This window comes from Pelobates fuscus, chromosome 7, assembly GCF_036172605.1.
Source record: "Pelobates fuscus isolate aPelFus1 chromosome 7, aPelFus1.pri, whole genome shotgun sequence".
Lineage (NCBI taxonomy): Eukaryota > Metazoa > Chordata > Amphibia > Anura > Pelobatidae > Pelobates > Pelobates fuscus.
In genome coordinates this window covers 20,623,168-20,650,276 of record NC_086323.1, presented here as the reverse complement: position 1 = coordinate 20,650,276, position 27,109 = coordinate 20,623,168, and the positions used below count along the sequence as shown (strand labels likewise).

Here is a 27,109-nt window from a genome sequence, read left to right as displayed (position 1 = left end):
ACACTAACAGACACACACTAACAGACACACACACTAACAGACACACACACTAACAGACACACACACACACACTAACAGACACACACACTAACAGACACACACACACACACACTAACAGACACACACACACTCACACTCACTAACAGACACACACACTCACACTCACTAACAGACACATACAAACACTAACAGACACACACACACATACACACACTAACAGACACACACACACTAACAGACACACACACACACTAACAGACACACACACACTCACATTCACACTCACTAACAGACACACACACTCACTAACAGACACACATACACTCACTAACAGACACACACACACACTAACAGACACACACACACGCACACTAACAGACACACACACACACATACACACACTAACATACACACACACTAACAGACACACACACACACTAACAGACACACACACTCACATTCACACTCACTAACAGACACACACTCACACTCACTAACAGACACACACACACTCACTAACAGACACACACACACTAACAGACACACACACACTAACAGACACACACACTAAAAGACACACACACCCACTAACAGACACACACACACACTCACACTCACACTCACTAACATACACACACACACTCACTAACAGACACACACACACTCACTAACAGACACACACACACACACACTAACAGACACACACACACTAAAAGACACACACACACACACACACACTCACACTCACACTCACTAACAGACACACACACTCACTAACAGACACATACACACCCTAACAGACACACACACACATACACACACTAACAGACACACACACTAACAGACACACACACACACACACACTCACTAACAGACACACACACTCACTAACAGACACACACACACTCACTAACAGACACACACGCACACTAACAGACACACACACACATACACACACTAACATACACACACACACACACACACACTAACAGACACACACACACACACACACACTAACATACACACACACTCACATTCACACTCACTAACAGACACACACACTCACACTCACTAACAGACACACACACACACTCACTAACAGACACACACACACACACACACACACTAACAGACACACACACACACACACACACACACTAAAAGACACACACACACACATACACTAACAGGCACACACACACACACACACACACTCACACTCACTAACAGACACACACACTCACTAACAGACACATACACACTCACTAACACACACACACACTCACACTTACTAACAGACACTCACTCACATTAACACTTTTTTTTTTTACTTTAACCCCCCCCAGCCTCCTTACCTTTGGGAATGCTGGGGGGAGGCGGGGGTCATCTTTCTCCCTGGTGGTCCAGTGACTGCTGGACGGTCGGGCGGCTGGCGAGGGAGCACTTCCTCTGAGCTGTCTGCTCAGCTCCCTAACGCGCCGCAGAGTGAGGCTGGGAGGCGGAGCCGGAATATGACGTCATATTCCGGCTCCCAGCCTCACTCTGCGGCGCGCAAGGGAGCTGAGCAGACAGCTCAGAGGAAATGCTCCCTCGCCAGCCGCCCGCCAGCGCCACCCGACCGCCCAGCAGCCCGCCGGCATGTCTGTTAGCCGTAAGGCTAACAAGACATTTGTCTTGGGCATTTGGGGGCGGCTTTTTTTGCCGCCCCCTGGAAAATGCCGCCCAAGGCAAATAAATGCCTTGTTAGCCTCGCGGCTAAAACGTCCCTGCATGGAAGGTCAGAGCTTACATCCCAAGTTTCTCTTTGAAACTGTGACCCCAACAGAGCCACTCTGCCAGGTGTGAGAAGTCACACACAAGTGGCCTGGAAGTCTAGCTTCAGCACAAACTAACTCTCCCATTTACCATATGTCTTGATTGCCTCTTAGATATGAAGTCCTTTGACATGTTAATGATCATTAGCTTTCATGAAGAAAAAAGAAACCCTTGTGTTTCAATATCATATACAAAAGAGATATTAATACCCACCCACAGATCAATACTCAGGCCTCATTTTTATCATATTTAGAATGGGACAAGCACAATCTTCCAATCAAGCCCAAACATGATTTGCGAACAAGGGGAGATCCCGAGCATGATGACCTGAAAACAATAAGCATATCGAGATGGCACCATGACATGTAACACATTATATTGTTTAGTGCACTTTGATAAAGCCAGAGAAAGTGAATGTGTTGATTTTAAAGCTACTTGATGTTCTATTTATTTTAAATAGTATCTGCGTTTGGATACCACTTTTTTTTTTTATTATCAATTTCCTTATTAAAGTTAATGTTATAGTTCAGTAAAGAGATACTACTGTCAGTCCCTTCATTGAAGTCCTTCTACAGAGTCATATATAGAATGGTGGAGATAATACCGATAAATGCCTAATACACTTTGAGTTATACTGCGCTGAACTCTGTACATTACTTTTATAATTTATATTGCGTATTGCTCAATATACAGCACCATTTATTTTTGCCATGTGTTCTTTCATATTTGTTGCACAGATTGTGATGTCTCAAGGTGGAGGGACCAGTATCTGCCTATGTGGTCTTCCTTGTGAGTAAGGTTCTCATAGCTCTAACAAATGTGAGTGACAACCACTTTCTTTAAATATATATAAAAAACAAAAAACAGACACACTATTTGCTATTACCTTTTTTCTATGTCTATGTAAATGAAATGTTGCGTTCTACTAGCAAGATCACTATATAAAGAAGGTTTTTAATGCAATCTAGCAGTTGTTTTTGGTAACCGAGATTTAAACTGTGTCAAATCAACAGCCCTTGATTTGGAAAAACAGGACACCACCTTATGGCTACAAATACTTAAATGGCTACAAATACTTAATACATTAAACCATTAATAAGAAACTTAAACTCTTTTCTTTGTATGTTGTATTAAGGTGATTTGATGGGTGCAGAGTTTTGTATTTTTTTTATGTTTCTTAAAACAAGAACTGGTTAACTTGCCACCCAGCCTTAAAAGTGTTGCTGCCCCAAGACTCCAAGAGTGTATTTTTAGCACTGTAGTATATATTATTTTCTATATATGTAAGGTGTCAGACACCATTTTAAGTAGTTTCTACGTTTTTTTAAAGATTGGATAGCTGGAACAAAGAGCACTTTAGCGTCGTAGGCGGTCCTTTATTTATAATCTGGTAGTTAAAAATATGTATATTAAAGAGAATTTTCCCCTCCTGAGCCTCCTCACCCCACACAATATTAAGTTGTGATTGCTAGAGTTGATTCAAAACACACCCTATTGCTATTGGATTGACAAATATTGTAATATTTTGTACACCTTGCATTGTGTTATTTTACTTTTCCTTTTTGGTGCCCACATAACGTTTATCATATTGTTGATGTAAGGGATAATATGTTAATGTGACACTTTTGCAATGTTGATGATAGCACATTCATGGAGTTATTTAGATATTTAATTAATTTATTATTTTATATGCTGTACAAACATTTATTTGTCATCCATTAAAAATATTTTATCTTCACATCTGTTGAAAAACGTAGCTGCTCTCATGAAAGTGTCCTCTTTTCCCATTGTCTTTCAATTTTCTTAAGTCTCTACCTTCTTCAGGTACAGGTGGATTCCATTGACAGAACGTAAGACGAGCTGACGTACTTTAAGCGGTTCATTTTCAGTATCCGGACTCAGTTCAAATCTCTGTAAGATCAACGCTAAGGCCACTTTCATTTCGTTCATTGCAAAGTTCTGTCCAATACAGTTCCTATTGGGGAACACAAATATTTTAACTAAGGATTATTACAGATTACTAGACTCTAAGATCTTTAATAACCTAGACTAATGTCAACATGTTCGGCCATTGTGCTAGACGGTATGCTGCGCTTCAGAGATACGGAATTTGTCCGACGAGCCCATCACCTAAAATCGGACGAATAGTAGTTCACCTGGAATTGAATGCTCAATTCTAGTGGACATCCATACAAGTTCCATCTAACACACCTATTAAAATGTTTCAGCCACTTCCTAATCTTACTAAACCTCTAATTCTCGTGTTGCATCAAATACAGGAAAATCAACAGTATGTATATATATATATTTTATCTTTTATCATTTTTAATTAATTTACTAAATCAGATTTCTAATTCATTAGAACATTAGTGGCTAAGGAACCTGAAGATGATGTTGTACCTATGTGACTTGTTCAGAACAGTAGCATATGTCAATATCCAACTGAAACTAGAAGTCATTTTAATTCACAATAATTCTTTTTGACCAACCTTGAACCAGCTGAGAAGGGCACAAAGCCATACGCGTGCCTACCGGATGAGTTCTCTGGTGAGAATCTCATTGGATCAAATACCTATAAAAACATAAAATTTGTCAATTATTTATCAGGATATTTATAGAACCTCAAACAGGGCCGGATTTGCCATAAGGCCACCATTCTTTCACCAGATCCTATTGCACCTGATCACCACCAAGATATTTTTTTTAAATATAATTTTATTACATGTTGATATATTAAAATGTTGATGCATTTCTTGCATTCTCATGCATGTACCATATATAGCAGAACCTACGGGTGCTATATAAATAAACAATACTTTTAAAAAAAATGACACACACAGAACAGTTACACAGTTACGTTTTTTACATATACATATACAAAATCTTTAGCTTTTTTTTTTTTTTTTTTAGAGGAGAGCCAAACATTTCCTGGATATTTCACCATAGAGTAAATTAATGTTAATCAGCAATAACTTGTGCTCAGCTGTTTGGCTTTATTTTAATTGTCTATCTTTTTATTAACTAAATCTTTAATAAACTGTCTTGTAATGATCTCCAGTTACCTCTGGATCCTCCCATATGCTGGGGCATCTGCCTATCGCATAGAAATTCAGAATCACACTGGCACCTGTGAGGAACAAAACGGGTAAAGTTATATAAAATACACAAGACAGAGACAATTTTTCTATATTTTGAAATTTTCTATTTAAATTCAGCTGATATGTATCTGGTGATTAAAATGCTTAATAAATTGTGAAACTACCCCAAAATTCCAGGGACATGGTTGTTAGCTAAAGCTATGGGACCAGGACACTGTGTTATTACCATTACATTATTAGACAAATAAAGGTCTTTTCTTTTAATACATTTCTTATGAATGTGATAAATGTGATAACTGTTCTAGAACAAAAGTTTTTTTTTTTTTTAAGTGACTCTCCCGAGGTTCTCTTAGAGTGCATTAGATGCCAATGGTTTGGAATGCACACAGTTGTCAGGCAGATCACAAATTCAAAAACAGCTTGTTATCGAGAGCGCAATCCATGAATTTTGGACTCAAAAGTCATTGACAAACCCATTGATGGATTTCTCCCAGTAAAACCACAGACTTTACTCAGAATAGGCACTACTGAAGAAAATAAACCCTAAATCACATACACTTATCAGCCACAACTTTAAAACCACTGACAGGTGAATAACATTGATTATATTATTGCAATAGCACCTGTTGGGGTGGGATATATTAGGCAGAAAGTGTTCATTAGTGACCTTGACAAATAGTGATGACTAGACGACTGAGTCAGAGCATCTCCAAAATGGCAAGTCTTGTGGAGTGGTGAAAGGAAACTAGTGACCTGGCATCAGGGTCATGGGCGTCTAAGGCTCATTGATGCATGAGGGGCAAAAAGGCTAACGCGTCTGGTCTCATCACACAGAAGAGCTACTGTCGCTCAAACTGCTGAAAACCTTAATGCTGGCCATGATGGCAAGGTGTCAGAACACACAGTGCATCACAGTTTGCTGTATAAGGGACTGCGGTCAGAGTGCCATGATGATCCCTGTCAACTGCTGAAAGGGCATTCAATGGTGACGTGAGCATCAGAACTGGACCATGGAGCAATGGAAGAAGGTTGGCTTGTCTGATAAAAATGTTTTATTATCAAATTGTTTTTTTTTTTTTGATCAGGTGGATGGCCATGCCTTGAGGCATCAGAGCTGTTTTGGCAGCACAAGGGGGGCCTACATGATATTAGGCAACTGGTTTTAATGTTGTTGCTGATCGGTGTGTAGTGCCCATAAGGATTTTATTATCAGCTCTAAATATTGTGTACTGGCCTATATCATATATATATATACCAATTCTAAGTTAGGAAGATAATATAAAGTGTGCTTCAATATCGACTTGGGTCTCATTGAAAATGATGACAATAATAATGGAGAAAAGGAAAAAATAAAAATAAAACACTAACAGAAAAAAAACGTTACACTCTAGTAGCAATTTATCTTCTGTTTAACCCCTTAAGGACCAAACTTCTGGAATAAAAGGGAATCATGACATGTCACACATGTCATGTGTCCTTAAGGGGTTAAAATACACACTTATATGTACTTGCAACAAGGTATATGATATATGTTACTCGATGAATGAATACAATTTACGCAGTAGCAAAACTGCTTGTGAATTCCAATTCACCTTTTGGAAGACTCCGCCCATCACAGAATGTGATTGGTTTGGCAAGTTCTCGTCCTACTTCTGGCACTGGGGGATAGAGCCTCATGCACTCCTTAATGCACAACGTGGTGTATGTCAACTTTCCCAGATCTTCCCTGGTTACAGACAAATATATACGGCACGTATTACAATAACCATCAATAGTCTTTGTAGCAACAAGCTATGCAAGAGGTCATCTTTATCCAACTCCATCGGTTTAAATTCACAATATGTTGGTATGTATCATATAACTTACAGTCTGTAGATCGTTGATAAAGGGTAAAAAAATATATATATTTTTTTACCATATTAAACTGAACTGCAATATGACTGGTCGGGTGATGAAATTCCAATTTTTTAGAAGTTGCTAGATGTTGATTTTATTCACATATCTAGTTAGAACTGATCAATAGAAGTGACAACTGGAGGAAATCTACATTATATACTTAATAAATGCAGATTTTTATTTACTGCTCATACAGTGTTTCCCTCTATTAATTAATTTTTTTAACTTGATTTGTGAACCGAATGGCAGGAAAAGGCTCCTGTCAGGGTACTGCAAAGTATACACATATTATTATTATTATTATTATTATTATTATGTATATATATTTATCAGCGCACTGATTGACCCATTTTTGCATCTTTTTGGATTCTTCTTCTGATTCAGTCCCTGAACTGACATTCAGTCAAGCTAAACCGACAACAGACTAAATACCAGGTGTCTCGAAAAAGCTTCAGAAAAATGGTTCAGCAGAGCCAAAGTCTAGTAATGACTATAACATCAAGATTTCAGAAATATCATAGACATACAGTGTATCAAAATATATAACTTTAGTAACAGTACAATTTATCTCATGTACAGTAATTTATTGGCATGCAAACAGACAGGTCCCTTTCCAACCACCACAACTGCTAGTTATAGATTATCTATTGATATACATGTTCTCACCACTCTACTGTGTTCCTTCCACCCAGGACCTCTCTGACCTCCTCCCTGCACTTCTGCTGATGTTCTGGGTGTTTGGCCATGCAGTACAAGATCCAGGAGATCCCACTGGCTGTGGTATCGTGACCCTCAAACATGAAGGTGTCCACCTCTGCTCGCAGGTCTTCATCTGATAAACCCTTTCCATTTTCATCCTAAAAAAAAAAGTTGTTTTATATTTACAGTTTAGGTAACTGCTATTATTAAGAAGACATCTTCTCATTGAACTACCGTACTTTGATAATAATAACCATATGCCCTTAACTAGAGCTTGCTATTCATCCCCTAATGTGATAGAAACACTGATTCATTTTTAAATATGCATAGGCTGTGTAGCAAATGAAGATTCATATATTCATCTGGACCTAACTCAGTCTCTGTAAATGCAACATGGAATAACTCTATAGTTTCTATAGTAAACTTGTAGATTATACTAGCTTTAGTGTAACTATAATCTTAATTTTATTAATGACAGGAGGCGAATATTTGCTTAAGTCTCTCTTTACTAGAACTCCACAGCAGCACATTAACATAGAGAGATAAACACCAAAGACAAAAACATAAGGTATCTATATAAGGCTCCTCCTAAGCCACCATTTCCTCTTTCACGCTGCGACAAAGTAACGTACACAACAATAACAATAACTAAATAAAGAAACATTTTCAACATAACAATGAATGCCATCTGGAAAAACTTCGGATAATAGATGAACTTGATCTTCATCCTGCCAAACAGCTGATTCTATGAACTGAAGTCGAACCATTAAACTGAAACGAAATAAACAGAGTCGAAAACCTTGATTAGTGAACGAAATGTACTGATAAAACATAAATCCCACGATCCAGTACTGATAGAAAAAAGACATGAAATCCATCACTAATGACCGTCAATACAATATAACATGCACTTCCCACAAACATCACCCCAGACTACCAAACCTAGCCCAGATAATCAGACAAATCAACAGGAATACAGTCAATGCAATCCATCCAAAACAAGGGGGGGAAAAAACCAAACTGGGTGGGAAATATTCGCCTCCTGTCATTAATAAAATTAAGATTATAGTTACACTAAAGCTAGTATAATCTACAATTTTATAGCATGACAGGAGGCTTCATATTTGCTGTTTTAACGCTCCGACAGCAAAGCAAAATAAACATAGTCCAACGGTCCAAAATAAACTGGCGAAGGGAAAAAACAAGAAACTCCGGCGAAACCCGAAGAAAAACGCTAGAACCATACTTACCTCCCAGAGGGAAGAGAATTTAGGCGCCGGAGGATGTGCCAGCCTCATCCCACGTAAAAGTATGAAGACCAGCGGGTCCTGACCGATGGGAAAAAACCTCCAAATGGAACACGCGCCGCCTAAATAAATGACTAATCACAAGAACCAGACGGCACGACTGTCCCAAATCATCGAGGAGGGACAAGACACTCAGCAAGTTGGTCACGGGCCGGAAAAAAGGGTTCAGCACCCTGTCCTAAACACCAACGACACTATGAATCCAATGCTGAGAGGTAAACATCACCTCGTCCCGGGAGCTCAGGGATCCCAGAGAAGGTCCCTGGCCGATAGTGACGACGCCTCGACACACCAGGCACTCCCAAAAAAATCCAAGAGGAGTATTCGAGAGGACGGTAAGAGAAGAGGATCCCGACAGGAAAAACCAGAAGCTCCGTGAACTCGACCGATCTTGTCATAGCGGAGTCGACGACACTAAGGACACACGCCGACCACAACTAGAAGAAACACCCGGGGAATAAAGGCGAACGGAGGAAACACCTATGCTTCCTGAGAAAACGACCGCACCTGTCGAAACGCGACCACCAACGCGCACGTTGGATCCGGGAGCCAACCAAAGCACGTCCGAATCTGACGGTCGTCCCGGAGGCGAATAGACCCACCATGAACAAAACCTTAGCGACGCACGAGTACGATGAAGATGGGTCGAAAGAATTCCCAGTCGCTGGCATCCTTCCAAATTCAGGAGAACAAATCCGCCATCAGGTTCGACTCACACGGTAGATACTCTGCCTGTAATGCGATGTAGCGCTGGAAGCATAAGCCGGAAATCTCCTTCGTCACCTCCAGTGTGCGAGACCGAGCGCCTCCCAAGCGGTCGGTATATTGTACCGCTGAGACCTCGACTCTCCGAAGGAGGGCGCAACAGCCCGACATGTGACCTGCCAGGCTCCGAACAGCCAACGAACCTGCAATCAATCCAGGCAGTTGACGTGGATCTCCGATTCCTTGTCCGACCACGGGCCACCCGCGGACCCAGATGTGTACGTGGCATCCCAACCCCAAGGCTTGCAGTCAGTTCCAGAACGAAATCCGGGGTCGGCCTGAATATTGCCTTGCCGTTCCATGCGGACGTGTGCGGAAGCCACCGTTCAGACCGGCCTTCACACCCGGGAACAGGGAAACCATCCAGTCTGAAGAGGGCCACCTGCGTAGAACAGGGGTCTTCAGCCGTTGCATGGTCCCGTGGTGTAGTGGGCCCAGGTATATTGTCTGTATTGAAGCTGAGAGAAGGCCCACCATGCGAGCAAACATTTGGCGGAGAATCCAGACTTGCCGTAATATCCTTCTCATCACCTCCTGGGTGGATGCCATCAGTGTCAAAGGCAGACGGAGAATGCAATCCGTCGCATTGTCCAGAAATAACAGGAAACGGACGTCCTCTGGCCAGAATCGGGCGACCACTGGCGTCAGCAGCTCGGAGAAGCACTAAAGGGCCGAGCTGAGGTCGAACGGGAGGTATGTGAATTGGCGAGGGACGCCCTTCCAGGCGAAGCGAAGCAAACCGCGACCACTCTTGCCCACCAGGATGGAGAGGTAAGCATCCCCCAGGTCCAGTCATCTGAACAAGACTCCCGGCCGGGGAAGGTCCCGAAGGAGATGAATGCCCTCCAACTTGAAGTGGGTGCAGACAACAAAAGTGTTCCAGTCCTAAAAACTGACCATCGGGCAGAGCTCCCCCGACGTCATCTTTACTAGAAACGAGCTGGGAAGGCCCCTCGTAGGATAGTAGGATAGCGCCAGTGGCGAGCAGAGTCCGAACCTCCGAAGCTATCAAAGAACGTTGAACCCTCGCGATGAAGGAGACACTCGGAGGTCCAACCTGCGTCGGTGGGAGGGAAGTCCATGACCTAACTCCGTACCGTCTGACGGATCCATGCATTTGAAGACACTTCCTGCCACCTGTCTCTGCCGGGAGACAATCCGTCTGTATGTACTAGGGGTGAACTGAAAGTGGCAGGAGATGTACTCACCCATAGGAAATCTCGCCCGTCCTCTTTCACAGTCTCCACGACCTCCACCCGCTCTTTGAGAGTAGGGAGGTCTGGGCTGGTAAGGTGGGAAAAAAGGATGGGTCACGGGATCTGTGGGGTCCGAAGACCAGCCGGGATAACAGTGAGCGAAACACCTTCTTTATAGAGGACTGCGCTTTAACCAGGGAAGCAAATACGTTGATGTGTTTCTGTAGCTCCCTAATGACAGGTGCCCTGAACAGTAGGTCTTACTGTCAGAGGGGCCCAATTCTTTAGATTCTAGCTCCGATAGTTTGGCGTCCATACGGAACAGAGCCGTTTACCTGCGTACGGTGCAGAACCGCATTAGCATCGCCTAGAAGGCACATGGGGTGTAGTGCCCAATCCCGCATGATGGTCGGGTCCAGGTTCGTACCTACCCTGTAGACCTCGTCCGCCAGGACCAACATCCTGCACAGGGGACCCAGCATATCTAGTCGTCTATCCTGCTCTGAGCGGAGGCTTTCCTGGGGTCCCGACCCAGAGGATTCAAGTACGAGGCCACCAGGGGATCAAAATCCGGGGCCGCTGCCACCTCGTCCGGCAGGACGGGCCTGGGGTAGCTCGCTCGCAGCTCTTTGCGGGCCTCCCCTTAAGGGATCTGCGGATCCAGTAGTGCACTAATTGTGCCGAGTGGGCGGGCAGTGACCATTCCGAGGGTCTGTGGCATCTGATAGACCGAGGGATAAACAGAGGCTCTCTTGTAGCTTCCAAAAAGCATTGTCCCCCAGCATCGCCGTGGGGATCTCTCCGTCGCCGGCGCGTCTTCATCCTCCTCGCGCCAACCGGGACCTTCCCCACGGTCCTCATCCAAACATCTCCCTCATCCGAGGGAAACTGGTCTGCCCGCCACTCCTCCAGCAGGCCAATATAGGGGGGGGAGGGTAAGGAGGCCACCTCCCCTGTGCCCAAAAGACGGTGGCGCCTGGCCGGTGAGGTTCCATAACCTCGAACCATGTCGCTTCGCCGGAGTCTTGTCCTTCCGGGAGCGTGGTTCAGGGCCTTCACCCTTCCAATAGCGCATTAGCGCACTTGCCTGCTCTCGATCCTGAGAGTCTGACTCCGCCGAGTCGTCTGCCAAGCGGGGGAATCCTCTCGCACCCCTGTCCATTCGTGGACGAGGAAGGACCCTAGGCAGAGCTTCCTCAACAGAGGCGGCCACAGCCGCATTAAACAGTGCCTGCAAAGCCTGCTCCCGTGCAGAGGCTTCCATAACGTCTGAGATGACGGCACGTGATACCTAACTGAATAGAGAACAGGTATCACTAGCAGGCAGTAGGGGCAGCACCCCTAGTATGGCAGAGGCAAGTATTAAACGCATGCGGGCTCAACAAAACTTGGTCCAGGGTACGGAGCCACCAGGTCAATAGCATGCGTAATATGGCACAGACAAAGCAGGCCAATCATGGGGCACAGACAAAGCAGGCCAATCAAGGGGCACAGACAAAGCAGGCCAATCAAGGGGCACCGACAAAGCGGGCCAATCATAAGGGCACAGACAAAGCAGGCCAATCATAATGGCACAGACAAAGCAGGCCAGTATACGGGCACGGGTAGGACCGTCCCAGTGGTACATGAGGCAGGAACGTAGGTCCTTATGGTAGATATGCAGGAATTACTTGACATATCGTGCGTGCAGGGTAGAGGTGTAGTCAGGCCTCCAGACCAGTCTCGGTCAACGATAGTGCGGTGATGTGAAGCGGGTCCTACGCAGGAGGCATGCAGTGGAATGCCTAGAGCCACCTAGAGCCCTAGGGCACATGCAATAATGGCATCCACAGAAGAAGCCTGCAAAGCCATACAACACATGCACTGAGAGCAAACTGTAGGCAGAGGTAGAGAAAAAAAACCCAAACCTGCCCAGAGAAACACAGCACATGTGTAGTAATGACCCCCTACACAGAGGGAGCTAAGCAGCCAGACAGGCAGCCAGTACAATAAAAGCGGACACTGCGCCTTTAAGAAATAAACGGTAGTGCGCGGCAGTAGACAGAAAAAGAGCCGTGCACCCTGCAAAATTAAAACCTTTATGCAGTGAGAATATGGAAAGAAAGAAAATTGCTAATTTCAACTGGCGGCTAACTCCCACTAATCTCGGCCAGGCCAGGGCATAGTGGTGACAGGGCTATGCTCAGATAGGAGAATCCTGTGTGACATCCTGCAAGTCACTTCGTACAGAGCAATAACTGGAATCGGAAAGCAAGATGTATACACTGCCCACAGCCCCTCACTGTCCGGCCACGTGGACGCGGGGGCAAGGGCATTCAGAAGCAGAGGCTCCCGCGGTAACAATTCAGCACCCTGTTCCGTACCCACGCCGCTCGGGAAGCAGCTTCAAGCGACCGGGGCGCGGGCAGGGAGGCAATGTGAGGATTCCCGCTCGGCGGACGAAGCGGGCGGGCGGGAATCAATACAAGGGACACGTGGGACCGCTGGAGTCTTTCTCCGCGGTCCCGACGGTCGGCACGGGGAGCGGTCGGAAGACCGCAACGGAGAACCAGAGCACAAAATAAAAGAAAAAACTAACCAAAACAATAAAAACTATGAAAAAGAAAAAATGCTAAGTGAAACCTCATGCAAAGGAGAGGAAAAACAGTGGCAAATATAACAGATTAGAAAGGCAAAGCCCAAATCCCAGAAACAGCCACAGAAATAAATGCAGCAATACTTTAAACCCAAGACAAGAGCATAAAACCACAAATTACATATAATAGACACACAGCCACCCATATATAACAGGAGGCAGTGGTACTCTGACCTGTACTGTTCTGCGGAGCAGCAAAGAAAGAGGAAATGGTGGCTTAGGAGGAGCCTTATATAGATACCTTATGTTTTTGTCTTTGGTGTTTATCTCTCTATGTTAATGTGCTGCTGTGGAGTTCTAGTAAAGAGAGACTTACCGTATATACTCGAGTATAAGCCGAGTTTTTCAGCCCATTTTTTGGGCTGAAAAACCCCAACTCGGCTTATACTCGAGTCAGAGTCTGTATTATGGCAATTTGCATTGCCATAATACAGACTGGGGGGAGAGGGGGGCTGGCAGAGCTGTACTTACCTTTCCTGCAGCTCCTGTCAGCTCTCTCCTCCTCCGCGCCGTCCGTTCAGCACCTCGGTCAGCTCCCAGTGTAAGTCTCGCGAGAGCCGCGGCTCTCGCGAGACTTACACTGGGAGCTGACAGAGGGAGCTGCACAGACCGCGCGGAGGAGGAGAGAGCTGACAGGAGCTGCAGGAAAGGTAAGTACAGCTCTGCCAGCCCCCCTCTCCCCCCCACTGAACTACCAATGCCACTGGACCACCAGGGAAGGAGCCCCCCTCCCTGCCATATATCAAGCAGGGAGGGGGGACGAAAAAAAAAAATATAAATAAAATAATTAAAAAAAATTAATAAAAAAAAAAAAGGGGTATAAGGACCACTATGGGAGGGGGGGGGGGGTATAAGGACCACTATGGGAGGGAGGTAGTGGGTTAAGGACCACTATGGGAGGGAGGGGGGTATAAGGACCGCTATGGGAGGGAGGGGGGGTATAAGGACCACTATGGGAGGGAGGGGGGGGGGGTAAGGACCACTATGGGAGGGGGGGGGGTAAGGACCACTATGGGAGGGAGGGGGGGGGATAAGGACCACTATGGGAGGGAGGGGGGGGGGATAAGGACCACTATGGGAGGGAGGGGGGTATAAGGACCACTATGGGAGGGAGGGGGGGATAAGGACCACTATGGGAGGGAGGGGGGGATAAGGACCACTATTGGAGGGAGGGGGGTATAAGGACCACTATGGGAGGGAGGGGGGGTATAAGGACCACTATGGGAGGGGGTGGGATAAGGACCACTATGGGAGGGAGGGGGGGTATAAGGACCATTATGGGAGGGAGGGGGGGTATATGGACCACTATGGGAGGGATGGGGGGGGATAAGGAACACTATGGGAGGGAGAAGGGGGATAAGGACCACTATGAGAGGGAGGGGGTGGGATAAGGACCACTATGGGAGGGGAGGGGGAAGTAAGGACCACTAGGGGAGGGGAGGGTAAGGACCACTAGGGGAGGGGTGAGTCAGGACCACTGGGGGGGGGAGTGAAGGAACACGGGGGTGGGGAGGTAAGGACCACTGAGGGAGGAGGAGGGGAAGTCAGGACATATGGGGGGGGGAGGGGGCGGCAAATATCCTTGCACCGGCCCTGCACACACTGCATTCACACACTGCATTCATGCACACACACACTGCATTCATGCACACACACACTGCACTCATACACACACTGCACTCATACACACACGCTGCACTCATACACACACGCTGCACTCATACACACACACATACGCACACACTGCATTCATTATACACACACTGTAAATAAATATTCAATTAATATATTTTTTTTAGGATCTAATTTTATTTAGAAATTTACCAGTAGCTGCTGCATTTCCCACCCTAGTCTTATACTCGAGTCAATAAGTTTTCCCAGTTTTTTGGGATAAAATTAGGGGCCTCGGCTTATATTCGGGTCGGCTTATACTCGAGTATATACGGTAAGCAAATATGAAGCCTCCTGTCATGCTATAAAATTCCATTACTCGTCTAGCATTACTAATCTGGCTCAATTCTCTGGAAATCTCCCAAGCAACCTGAGCGGTCTATTCCTTCCAATACCACACATCTCCAATAACATCCAGTCAACCTCTGTCACTTTACTCTCTAATCCTTTTTACGGAAAGGAAGCAGACTGAATACTGAGCTCTATCGCCACATAATTACATTCACAAATACATCAACCTTCCCCCAGAGTGAAAGTGCTGAAAATATGAGCTTCTTAGTATCTACCATCATATCCCACTTACAGTATAATAACTACTAATGTTTAGTACGTGAAATGGTTTTACACGTAAGATTGTTTCTTTATTGTATCATCAATGGGAATCCATGTAAGTGTATTCCTCTAGACAATACACAATACACTAGCCGTTATCCACCCACTGTAAAGCGCTGCGGAATTTGATGGTGCTATATAAATAATAATAATAATAATAACTTTCAAAAGAAGTGAAAACTTTGGTATCAACAGGTCCAGATTTACATCTCAAGGCACCCTTCTCCCACAATCCAATTCTCTGTTGCTTGTTTTATGATTTTAAAAATGTACAAGAGAGTTTGTTTTTGCATGTTTTATTTTTCCCTCTGCAAATAAAAATATAATTAAAATACCAGAATTCAAAATAAAAAATATATGCCAATTTCTAGTCAATTGTGGTACATATAGGCAGCTGCCTACTCTACCCATTGGCAAATCTGAAACCAGGGCTCTGAATGTGGTAGTGATGACTCATTATTTTTACCCATGTAAGTCAATCTTATATGGGTAATTTAAACCCGGTACCCCATTGAGGATTGTGGCATTTCATATTTTATATTTAAGAAAACAATGACTTGCCCTCCGGTGGGTCCCCGTGCTAGTTTTGGCTCATCTTGTGCCATTACAGAGAGAACACAAACCATTTGCATATCTGAAAGACCCAACTAAAAGGGTTGTCCAATTAAAAATGCAGGCTGGTTCTCTCTGCGTGAGACATACAGCAACACCAGGCAATTGTTTTAGCCTTGTTTGGCATTGTCAGTGAACAGATATCCCTCTAAACTCTTTGATCTAAACAATTGTCCAGGGTTGCCGTATCTGTCGTGCAGTGGGAACTTGCCAGCATTTCAAAACTGCCCTTATGGGTTTGATCAATCTGATACGTATATGGTATAGTTTCTTCTGTAATGGTACAACTGAATAAAAACGATTTTTTGAAGAACCGTGCAGGGTCTAACCAAAGCGCAAGCTATTGAGGTTTCTCTGAGTTTTTGCCCGTTCTCAAAATATATTCTCTGCTGTCCTGGTCTCACTACGTGTAGCACTTACGCCAAAAAGTTCTCTTTTTTAGCCTGGGAAACCGTAACACCATTTTTATGAATAGCAAATGTGTTGTGGCTTCCCTGGTGTCCTATGAAGTATGTGCAATCCATTCATAACTAATGTCTAAATATCAACTAGTTAATAAATAGCTTCATAAAAAGACAATACAAAGCATCAAGCTAACAATAAGAGCGTCAGGCAAATCAACATGAATGTATGGATGGTTAACTTTAATGGAATTGTGAAAGTATAATAGTGGTGGGTTGGAACCAATACCTTGGCAAACAGAAGAATATCTAGAAAATCCAAATGCCTCTTCTTCTGGATCTTCTCCAATTCCTTTTCCTGTTGAAGGGATTCTTTCCTCTGTTTGATTACTTTCTCTGATTGGTAAAACATGAAATATATGTCTAATTTGAAGACCATTATCTTAAACACAGAGAATTCTGATCAACAAGATTTGTATTTCTCTATAAATGTATCTTACCAACTAGGAAGTACAGAATTACCCACATAATATGATAATCACAATGCATAAGACTTCAGGCTAACATACATTAGTAAATGTTTGAGTACACAGTAAATGTTTGAATACACTCACACACACACAGGCCCCCTACTATTCACATTCTTCAATATTATTAGTCAATGCCTAATGTCTGCATAGCCTCAAATGTAAACATGTATGCAGACGACACAGTAATCTACGCAAGCAAACCCGATCTACTGCAGCTTGAGGCTGTGCTCCAAAACCAGTTTACAGAAATAGAAAAGTGGATTGCAAAACACAAACTCTTCCAAAACACTGACAAAACTGTCACAACGCTCTTCGGAACAGTTTAGATTACACAAATTACAAAATTCCAATCTATGCGCCAAAACATTATCAAATAACACACTGAACGCAGTCCACTCTTTCAAATAGACCCCAATCTATCTTTTGGCCTGCACATAGAAAAACTTTCATCACAACTTTATCCAAAATGAGGTGCCCTGTACAGAAACAAATCCTGCCTAAGCCCTACAGTAAAGGAAAAGATTGCACAGCAAATGCTAATGCCGGTCATTGATTATGGGGATGTAATGTATGCATCTGTACCGCAAACCCACCTTAATAAAATTACTATATTGTATAACTCGTTCTGCCACTTTGTGCTACAATATCCACTTTATTTGGCCTACCTCAATACAAAAAGTAAGTGGCTTGATCCTCATTTCCTTACAGAGCACAACAATTATGGAACAACCTCTCAAACACTTTCAAATCTTCCCCCGGCCTAAAATCCTTTGAAGAGATCCCTCTCTACATATCTCAAAACAGAATGCACGTGTCATATATTTCTTACCTGTTCTATGTAAAATTTTGTATGTATCGGTATCGGTGTATTTTGTATCGGTGTATTAATATTGGTTTTGTATTTTGTTGTATCCTATTTTAACTATGAAATGTTTTTTGGACCCAGGACATACTTGAAAACAAGAGAAATCTCAATGTATCCATCCTGGTAAACTATTTTATAAATAAATACATATATATGTTTGTGTTAGTTTGAAAAGATTTATCTATTGCCATATTGCAAACAAATGTATAGATTTGTGTAAAATGTACACAGTTTAATGATGTCACCTCCTCTAATCTTTTCTTGGTATACAACCAATTGCAGACAATAGAGTGTATGTTCAGAGCTGATTGACAGGTGGAGTGCAGGAGAACCTTCCTACAGGCTATTCTATTACACGCGCAGCATATAAACTATAGCAAACTGACCTTTCTGGACATCAGGAGAATTTTTATGCCGTGACCAATTGGTTATCTCCTGTAGCTATAAAGCCAGACAATCACAATAAATCAAAAATGGGACGCAAAGTTGAATTGTAGGATTTTTCTACTTTTAATTCCCGATAGTTCAAGCTTTCTGTGAGCTATGCTCAATGCTATGATGTTTGCTAAGTGACATCATCCACTGATTGGACCATTTTCATTCTATCTTGAATGAACTTAAGATACCTACTAAACTTTGGAAGGTACCAAACTCTTCATTTGGTTATTAATGTTACATTTCAAAATTTAAAAAAAAAAATATATTTTTTATGGCAGCATTTGTCAGCTTTTGATGGATTCGAAAGGGAAAAATACACAGAAATTACATATGTGTGAGTTATAGTAAAACTGGATCAGAGACAGCCTTTGTTAATCAGGCAGATAGTGAAGTTACCAGTGTGCTGATGGGCTATCTTCAGAGCTTTCCGTAATCGGAATCCATGGGGACTGAAGAAGTAGATGAAGTCACTGTGGTAGGGGAAGATACGGATTCTTCTTTCTGTCAGATATGAGATTTCATAGATAGCTTTGATGTAAGTATTATCACTGCAGAAAAATAAAGGATTAACATTAGTTTAAAACCGAGATATAACTCATGTACACATAGCTGAGCCTGTATATTGGAAGAGAGACGTGCAGTTTTAAAGTGTGTTCTTTTCTTTTTGTCTTCGTTATATACGGACTTTAAGCCCAAACCAGCAACCACACAGGGTAAGCGTAGACATCTGATGGATGTGCAATGTATGATGTCACAGATCTCACCAAGTGATTGGCATAAATATTCTAAGAAACAGTGAAAACGTGTGGACAAATTCTATCAGAATGTTGTCTTATGTATATGTTACTACTTGATTGCTGTCTCACACAGGGCTGGTGCAAAAAATATTGGCTACAAAGGTTGTGATACAAGCATCAACCTTCTCAGGATTAAAACTCACAGTAATGTGCAGTGAGTGCAACAACAACAACAAGCAAAAAAAAAATTGTGGTGTCTTTATTTATGTGTGTGTATTGGCAGTGTATGAAATGTGTGTGGCGGTGACATGCATGATGCTTGCTTTGGCTGTATGTGCTATGTGCGAGTGATTATTTAAATTTTTTTAATTTAAAAAGTTAATATAATAGAAAATGTTTTGCACCCTCTTTCGCTTAACTTTTTTTTGCAGGGAGGGGGCTAAAATCACCTGGTGGTCCAGCGGGGGCTATCCTCCCTGGTAGTCCTGCAGGAGTTAATAATAAATCCATGGTGGTCTGGTGCACAGGGTCTGCACCTACTGCTTTGTAGAACATCACTCATACTGGATTGGTGCTCAGCAATGAGCCAGAGCACAGACAGGGATTCCTAGTTGCTGCACTATGAGTCCTTCACCGAGTACCAGAACAGCAAGGGGGTTATTATAAAGGTCTTCACCTCCAGCATTCTCTCCAGACTCAGCATTTGATCGTCAGGGATTTTCTTTTTATTTAATATATAGCAGATTTACCATTACATTAAATACATTTTAATTTGTGCTGTTGATGGAGCCAGGTGGTATCTTCTGCTGGGGTGCCCCAAGACCTGTGCTGTCTTATGGTAACACTGGGCCTGGTCTTCTGCACATGTTATTTGAATGCATGAGTATCATATTGTCTATCTGTTTATTGGATATAGGTTTACTAATCCATTAGACAAAATGTACATGGTACACACCCGTCAGTCTGGCAGTTGCTATTGTAACTGAAGGCACACTTCATGATGGTGTCCAGCGTCATCAGGCTGACGTGGTGAAAAAGTTCCACGGGCTTCTTATTGGAGACTAACTTCTCCCACTTTTCCTTTAATGATGAGAAACCAAAAAAGAAGAAAAATAGACTAAATATAAAAGATGAACAGTTTTTCAAGATTATTAAACATAAGCAAGTGATTTAGATTTTTGTCAACCCAAGGTCTTCGGGTTGGCAAAGTTGGACAATTGTTAAGTTGTAAGTGACGGAGACAAAGTTTTGATTGTGTATGTTTTTTAATTACATGTGACATAATCCTGTACCCCCAGTGCCAAGACTGGATGAGATTAAATGATTGTCCTTACCAGCATAACGTTAGTACAATCTGAAGTCAGCTTGACATATGGCTTCAGAACATCATAGTGGAAACCTGGAGTCAACAGCTTCCGGTGTTGTTGCCACTTTGGTCCATTCAAGACTAGTAGACCTCTCCCTAAATATCAGAACAGTAGGAATTATTACAGTCTATTGATGTAAATCCAATGGGTTTTAGCAGTACAGAAAATATATTTAATTAATAAACACAATATATTGTCCATTGGTAGTGGGTGTTATAGTCAAAACCTTTTTTTTTTTGGCACAAGGAAGATATTGTGTGAAATCATAGAGGTTTACTTAAACGTAGTTTATGTATCAAATTGTACTTAAAATAAGAGTAACATTTTTGTGCTTTGATCAATTTTATTTAAAATAAAAATGACAGTGTTATAAATCAAAATTCCTGGTATATTGTTAAAGTAAAATTTTTGTATGTGACTCATTTCTATACCTCATCCTTAGATGTGTGGGTCTATGTATTTGTTGAGGTACTGAGCAAAATGTACACAATAGATGAACAACATATGACATATTACACTGTTTCATGATATATTGAACAAAAATAAAAGCAAAATAAAGTGTGGAGAAGTCGTGCATAAAAACTAAGTACACCTTATGATTCAATAGTCTGTAGAACCACCTCTAGCATCAATAACTTGAAGTAATAATTTTCTATGTGACTTTATCAGTCTCTCGCATTACCGTGGAGGAATTGTGGCCAACTCTTTTTTACAATGTTGTTTCAGTTTATTGAGGTTTGCTGGCATTTGTTTATGCACAGCTCTCTTAAGGCATTTTCAATTGGGTTGACGGCTGGACTTTAACTGCATCATTGCAACACCTCAATTCTTTTATTTTTCAGCTATTGTTTTGTAGACTTGCTGGTCTGCTTGGAATAGCTGTCCTGTTGCATGACACAAGTTTGTCCAAGCTTTAGCTATTGAACAGATAGCCTCGCATTTGACTCTAAAATACTTTGATATACAGAGGAGTTCATGGTTAACTCAATGACTGCAAAGTTCCCAAGTCCTGTCGCTGCAAATCAATCCTAAATCATCACCCACCACCTTGCTTGACAGTTGGCATGAAGCACTAATTTTTGCCAAATGTGGCGCTGTGCATTATGGCCAAACATCTCCACTTTGGTCTCGTCTTTTGAAAGGACATTGTTCCAGAAGACTTGTGGTTTGTTCAGATGCAACTTTGCAAACCTAAGCCATGCTGCCATCTTCTTTTTAGAGAGAATAGGCTTTCTCCTGATGACCCTTTCAAACAAACCATACTTGTTCAGTCTTTTTCTAATTGTACTTTCATGAACTTTAACATTGAACATGCTAACTGAGGCCTGTAGAGTGTGAAATGTTTTTGTAATTTCTCTGAGCATTGCACGGTCTGATCTAGGGGTGAATTTGCTGAGGCGTCAATTTCTGGGAAGAATGGCAACTGTCTTGAATGTTTTCCACTTCAGAATAATCTTTCTCACTGTAGAATGATGGAATTTGAATTGTTTGGAAATGGCCTTAAAACCCTTTCCAGTTTGATGGGCAGCAACAATTGCTTCTCTAAGATCATTGCTGATGTATTTGCTCCTTGGCAGTGTGTTAACACACACCTGAATGCTCCAGACCAGCAAACTGTAAAAAACTTCAGCTTTTATAGAGGTGGCAAAACTTTCTGATGATCAATTAATCAAGGACATTTGATTAGCAGCACCTGTTTGCTGCTTAGCGTCTTAATTCATATGGAAGCAGTAATAGTGTACTTGTTTTTTCACACATGGCTTCTCCATTTTTGGCTTTATTTTTGTTAAATAAATCATTACCTGTGTAATATGTCCTGTCTTGTTGTTCATCTGAGGTTGTATTAACCTAATGGTAAGAACTGCTAAGTAACAGATAATTGTTATGAAATGGTATGTAAAACCATAGAATTCAAAGTGGGCGTGCTATCTTCTAATGACAGTGTGTACATTACAGATTATGCACATTTAATCTATAACATTTAATCTTTTATTTTAAATGATATTGAAAAAAGCAATAGTTTTTCATTTTTGTTGGTGGATTGGCCAGAAAAATGGGTGATGAAGTACAACATTGAAAATGAGCAAGTGACCTGTTTGGAGGATAAAAACATGCTTGCTGCAGGTGAAGTCAATGAGAAGGGACACGCTATGCAGTGATTGCCAACTGTGGCAAACAGGTGTTTTTGAATTCTAATTTCCATGATGCTCAGACAAATGAGTTCACAAGCATATTGTGCCAAGTCTAGACATCTCTGAATAAAGGAATTATATATATTCTGGATCACTATAAACTATAAACTAAAGTACCAGATAATCTTGAGGTAGACCCTGCAAAAAAAGAATGCATATAATGGATATTCATATTAACTTATTACTCACCAATCCAGGGGACAACAAAATTATAGATCATGGGATTTTTGGGATCTGTGAAATATTGCAAACAAAAAAGGAATTTCAGGATAAATTAAATAAAATTCACAATTAGTCAATGATTAATAGTATTTCTTAGTAATTCTGGATAAGATAACTGTGACGACTATATAGCTATCTTGGATAATTCTTCCAGTGTAACTATTTGGGACTAAATGTTGCAATTCTAGTTTTACAATCGCTACCATTGACTGTTTAGTTAATAACTCCCACTTGTGTTTATTCAAATTCAAGTTGGTTTCTTTCTGACAAGTTTGCGATCACTATAAAAGTCGAGGAGTGTCGCTAATCAGTTTGACTTGTGATCGCCTGTGTATTGAATTATTGTTATAATGTATTGAATTAAGAGTTGGATATAATCTAAACGTCTACAATGATGTCTGATGGGCACATTAGATAAATAATATTTTCTACTGCCCCCCTACCCATATCCTTAAATATATGTGTGCAATTTCCCCTAATTTTGACCTGTGGAAAATAACTATAAGATAAAATTATTTATTATTTGTCATATCTGGTGTAGTCACTTGTGTATAAATTATCCTTATATTGCCATGAAAAGAAATGTTCATTACAATAAGGTTCCTTTATTTATTTATTTTTTGCTTTTTTTGATCTGATGCCAGCTGTCAGGAACTGTTACTGAACAGCCAATCAGCATCAAGAGAGCGATCAGGATTAGTTCAAGATCGAAGATGTCTGATTAAAGGGACACTATTGTCACCAGAACAACTATAGCTTATTGAGTATAATCATTCCCTCAGGCTTTTTACAGTAAGCACTGTTTTTTTTTCCAGAGAAAAGGCAGTTTTTACATTACAGCCCAGGGATACCTCACTGGACACTCCTCATATGGCTGCTAGATGTGCTTCCTGGGGCAGTACTGCACACTGTGCAGTACTGCCATTCAATGTCTCCACCCTCTGCATGCAGACACTGAACTTTCCTCATAGATATGCATTGATTCAATTTATCTCTGAGCATATGCTGCATTGTCCAGGGCTGTGTTTGGCTTGTGCTGGCACTGTCCCTGGTCTTCCTCCTTGGCACTTTCAGCTATTCCAATGCTTTCCTATGGTAAAGCATTGTGATTGGCTCAGATCACCACTTCTGATGATGTCAGCCAAGCAGGCAGATCATTAAATAAAGGTACGATTTTATTATATTTAGGGAGGCCAGGGGAGGAGGGGGCTTGAGGGCTAGATGGTATTTTTAACACTTATAGGGTCAGGGATACCTGTTTGTGTTCCTGACCCTATAGTGTTCCTTTAAGTATTTTAATTACTTGGCCACTAGGGAATCACTTGAATGTGTCTCAGATGGGATATGATTGCACTATATAAATATATACAGGATCTGTACAAAAATGTGCTAACCTGTTCATAAACAGAAATATACAACAGACAGAAATTTCATCCAATGAGACTGGAAGAAAGGAGATTTTGCTTACTGCAGAAGGAAGGGTCTTTACAGTAAGAACAATAACAATGTGGGATTTTTTTAATTAAAGAGTTTGTCGTATCAAATTCTGTCATTACTTTTAAAAAAGGGCTGTATATTTTTTTAAATCTTAAGAGTAATCTGATCGCCAATATGGAGTCAAAAAATGTGTTATTTCCCTGTTTTTTGTGGCATAATTTGCCTTTGCTTTAAATTGGGGGGGGGAGGGGGGTTTCTTTCTTGTGGATAAACAGGATGTAAACCTGTGTTTTAAAGATTGAACTCAATCATCTTAAGTATGTTTTCCACCTACATACGTTGTAACTATGAAATTACAATATCTGCTTAAATGGTTATGTATCAGAAGAACAAATAATTGAAAAACAAATACTAAATTGAAAAAAATTATTTTAATTTCATAGGGACGTATTTGCCAATCCAATAGTTTTACACAATAGCTATCATGAATAATTTTCCAACTCTAGTATTTTAGGCTAAATTGTGAGAGAAAAAAAACATATTTCCAGAAGCCACTATTTAGTGAACAGACTGTTGTTATAATAGTTTAAAAAATTATTTTTTTTAGTAAATAATGGATTACAACTGCAACAAGATGGATTGCGGGAGTTGTACTCCAACACAGATTAATGAGTTTCCCTAGGCTTTTTTTTAGTTATTTTATTTCAAGATAAGCTATGACGCCCATCAGATTGTAAGCCTCTTTCACCAGGACTATTATCATCTGGTCTTCCTGTGTAAGCTTCATTTTATTGTGTCTCCATTATGTATATGTATCATTTAGCTATCGTAAAACTCTATAACATATGATGATGCTTTATACATTATGTTATTAGTAGATTCCTTACCCTGCCTCGATAGGATGGCTTTAGCATAGTCAGGGTGGCAGATTATAAGCCCAGGAAAGAAGTGGCCCATCCACATTGTGAAACCATAGGGATATTTTTCAGCGTAACGAGCCATATTGTCCATATCTGTCCCATCCTGTGTGAACTGGAAGATAGACATAATATAAAGCCATAATATAAACCAAGCATAATACATCAGACATACACACACACAAACACACACACACACACACACACACACAAACATTACTCTGCCTTACAACCTTTGGAATTCCAGTTGCCTGTCCCAACCTGCCTCCTATATGGAACTTACTATCATTATACAAGAAAGGAATAAATTAAGCAATTGTAAGAGTGTGAGTTTTTAACTTCATTTGCTATTTTTCTCATGTGAGAGAGTTATTCACTAAACTCCCAATTTTAGCAAATATCATGTAAACGGCAAAGTAGAGGCTCAACAAGCCAAGCTGTGACTAGATTTGAGTTAGAAAGTTTAGCCAAATCAGCAATTTACACTCCGATTTCTTGGGTAAACACTGTGCAAACGATGTAGCCCTAGACAAGATCACCCACGTACATAAAATCCCTTTATACTGGGAATATATTTGCACACATATGTAGAGTAATTCACTGAAAGAAAATTTCCAATTGGAGAATTTTCAAACTGAAGTGGAAATGTTTCCATTGTAGCAATTATGTAATAAATGTTAAATTCACCTTACATTTCTGACAATTCACATTTTAGTGAACAGCCCTGTTCTTTCAGTGTGGCTACTCTAGTGTTATAATGAATTCACTTTGAATCCTCACATTAGTAAATAACTCTGTCTCTTACCTCATGTGCGTTGCCGTACAGCCAGTGTGTTTTTGGACCTGGGAAAGGACTGAAGGCTGCTATAAGCTCTCTTCTCCTCAGGTACACCCTGGTCACTTTGTAAAGCAGTAAGAAGCCTAAAAGCCAGGCAGCCCATTGGCAGAGCTGACATGTGTTCAGAGATTGCAGATCGAACAGAACCGGAGCTGTCATGGTAATGTCCCAGACAGACCCTGCTGCAGCCCTCACTGAGCTCACGTTTATATACAGTAACTGTAACCTAAACCAGCCAGGTGATGTCAGCACAGGGCCCCTTTCCACAAGGCGGGATCATAGTGCAATGTACACACACCTGCATGCAAGATAATGAAACCAAACAGGTAGGAGAAAAAAAAAAGTTGTCATTACAAGACAGATAAAAGAAATGTTGATGCAGTGAAAAATGTCTCCAGGTGAAAGTTTGCTTTCTGAAATAAAATTGTTACATTCCGGTTTAGAACAATTTACTAGAATACAATGAAACCCGTTAAAAGCTAAAGCATTACGTTTGTGTCTTGTTGACATGAGATGAAACAAACGAAACGGGCAATGGACGAGCCATTTCGTTTGGAGTTCCGTCTGTGTTGCAATGTGGCTGAGGGCAAAAATAAAATAAAAATTGGTTGATGGCTATGGGATGGCTACTAAATGTTGATTTCAATTTTTTTTTTTTGTGCCGCAAGTGGAATTTCAAATCTCGAAGCAAACAAACATGTTTGGTCATCGTGCTAGTTGTTTACTTGTTTATAGGTTCGTATGGCTCTTCAATTATATGGAATCCAGACAAACTGCAATGCCTCAAAATCGGAATGCAAAAGTCTATTCCTAATGTTTGTAAGTAGTGGATACACTCAATGTAAAATCATTACTACCA

At 41.5% G+C, this 27,109-nt stretch overlaps 1 protein-coding gene across 1 annotated transcript; it reads right to left on the bottom strand.

Moving 5' to 3' along the window:
* Positions 1 to 3,468: 3,468 nt before the first annotated feature.
* Positions 3,469 to 26,886, bottom strand: LOC134568993 (cytochrome P450 4B1-like). Its single transcript, XM_063427766.1, has 12 exons — positions 26,218 to 26,886; positions 25,383 to 25,527; positions 23,026 to 23,070; positions 20,612 to 20,739; positions 20,233 to 20,357; positions 18,937 to 19,088; positions 16,997 to 17,103; positions 7,476 to 7,666; positions 6,506 to 6,639; positions 4,878 to 4,942; positions 4,305 to 4,387; positions 3,469 to 3,790 (listed from the first exon to the last, which is right to left on the bottom strand). Exons 1-12 carry the CDS (start codon positions 26,407 to 26,409, stop codon positions 3,619 to 3,621), a joined length of 1,539 nt encoding a protein of 512 aa, XP_063283836.1. The 5' UTR covers positions 26,410 to 26,886; the 3' UTR covers positions 3,469 to 3,618.
* Between the last annotated feature and the right edge of the window lie 223 nt (positions 26,887 to 27,109).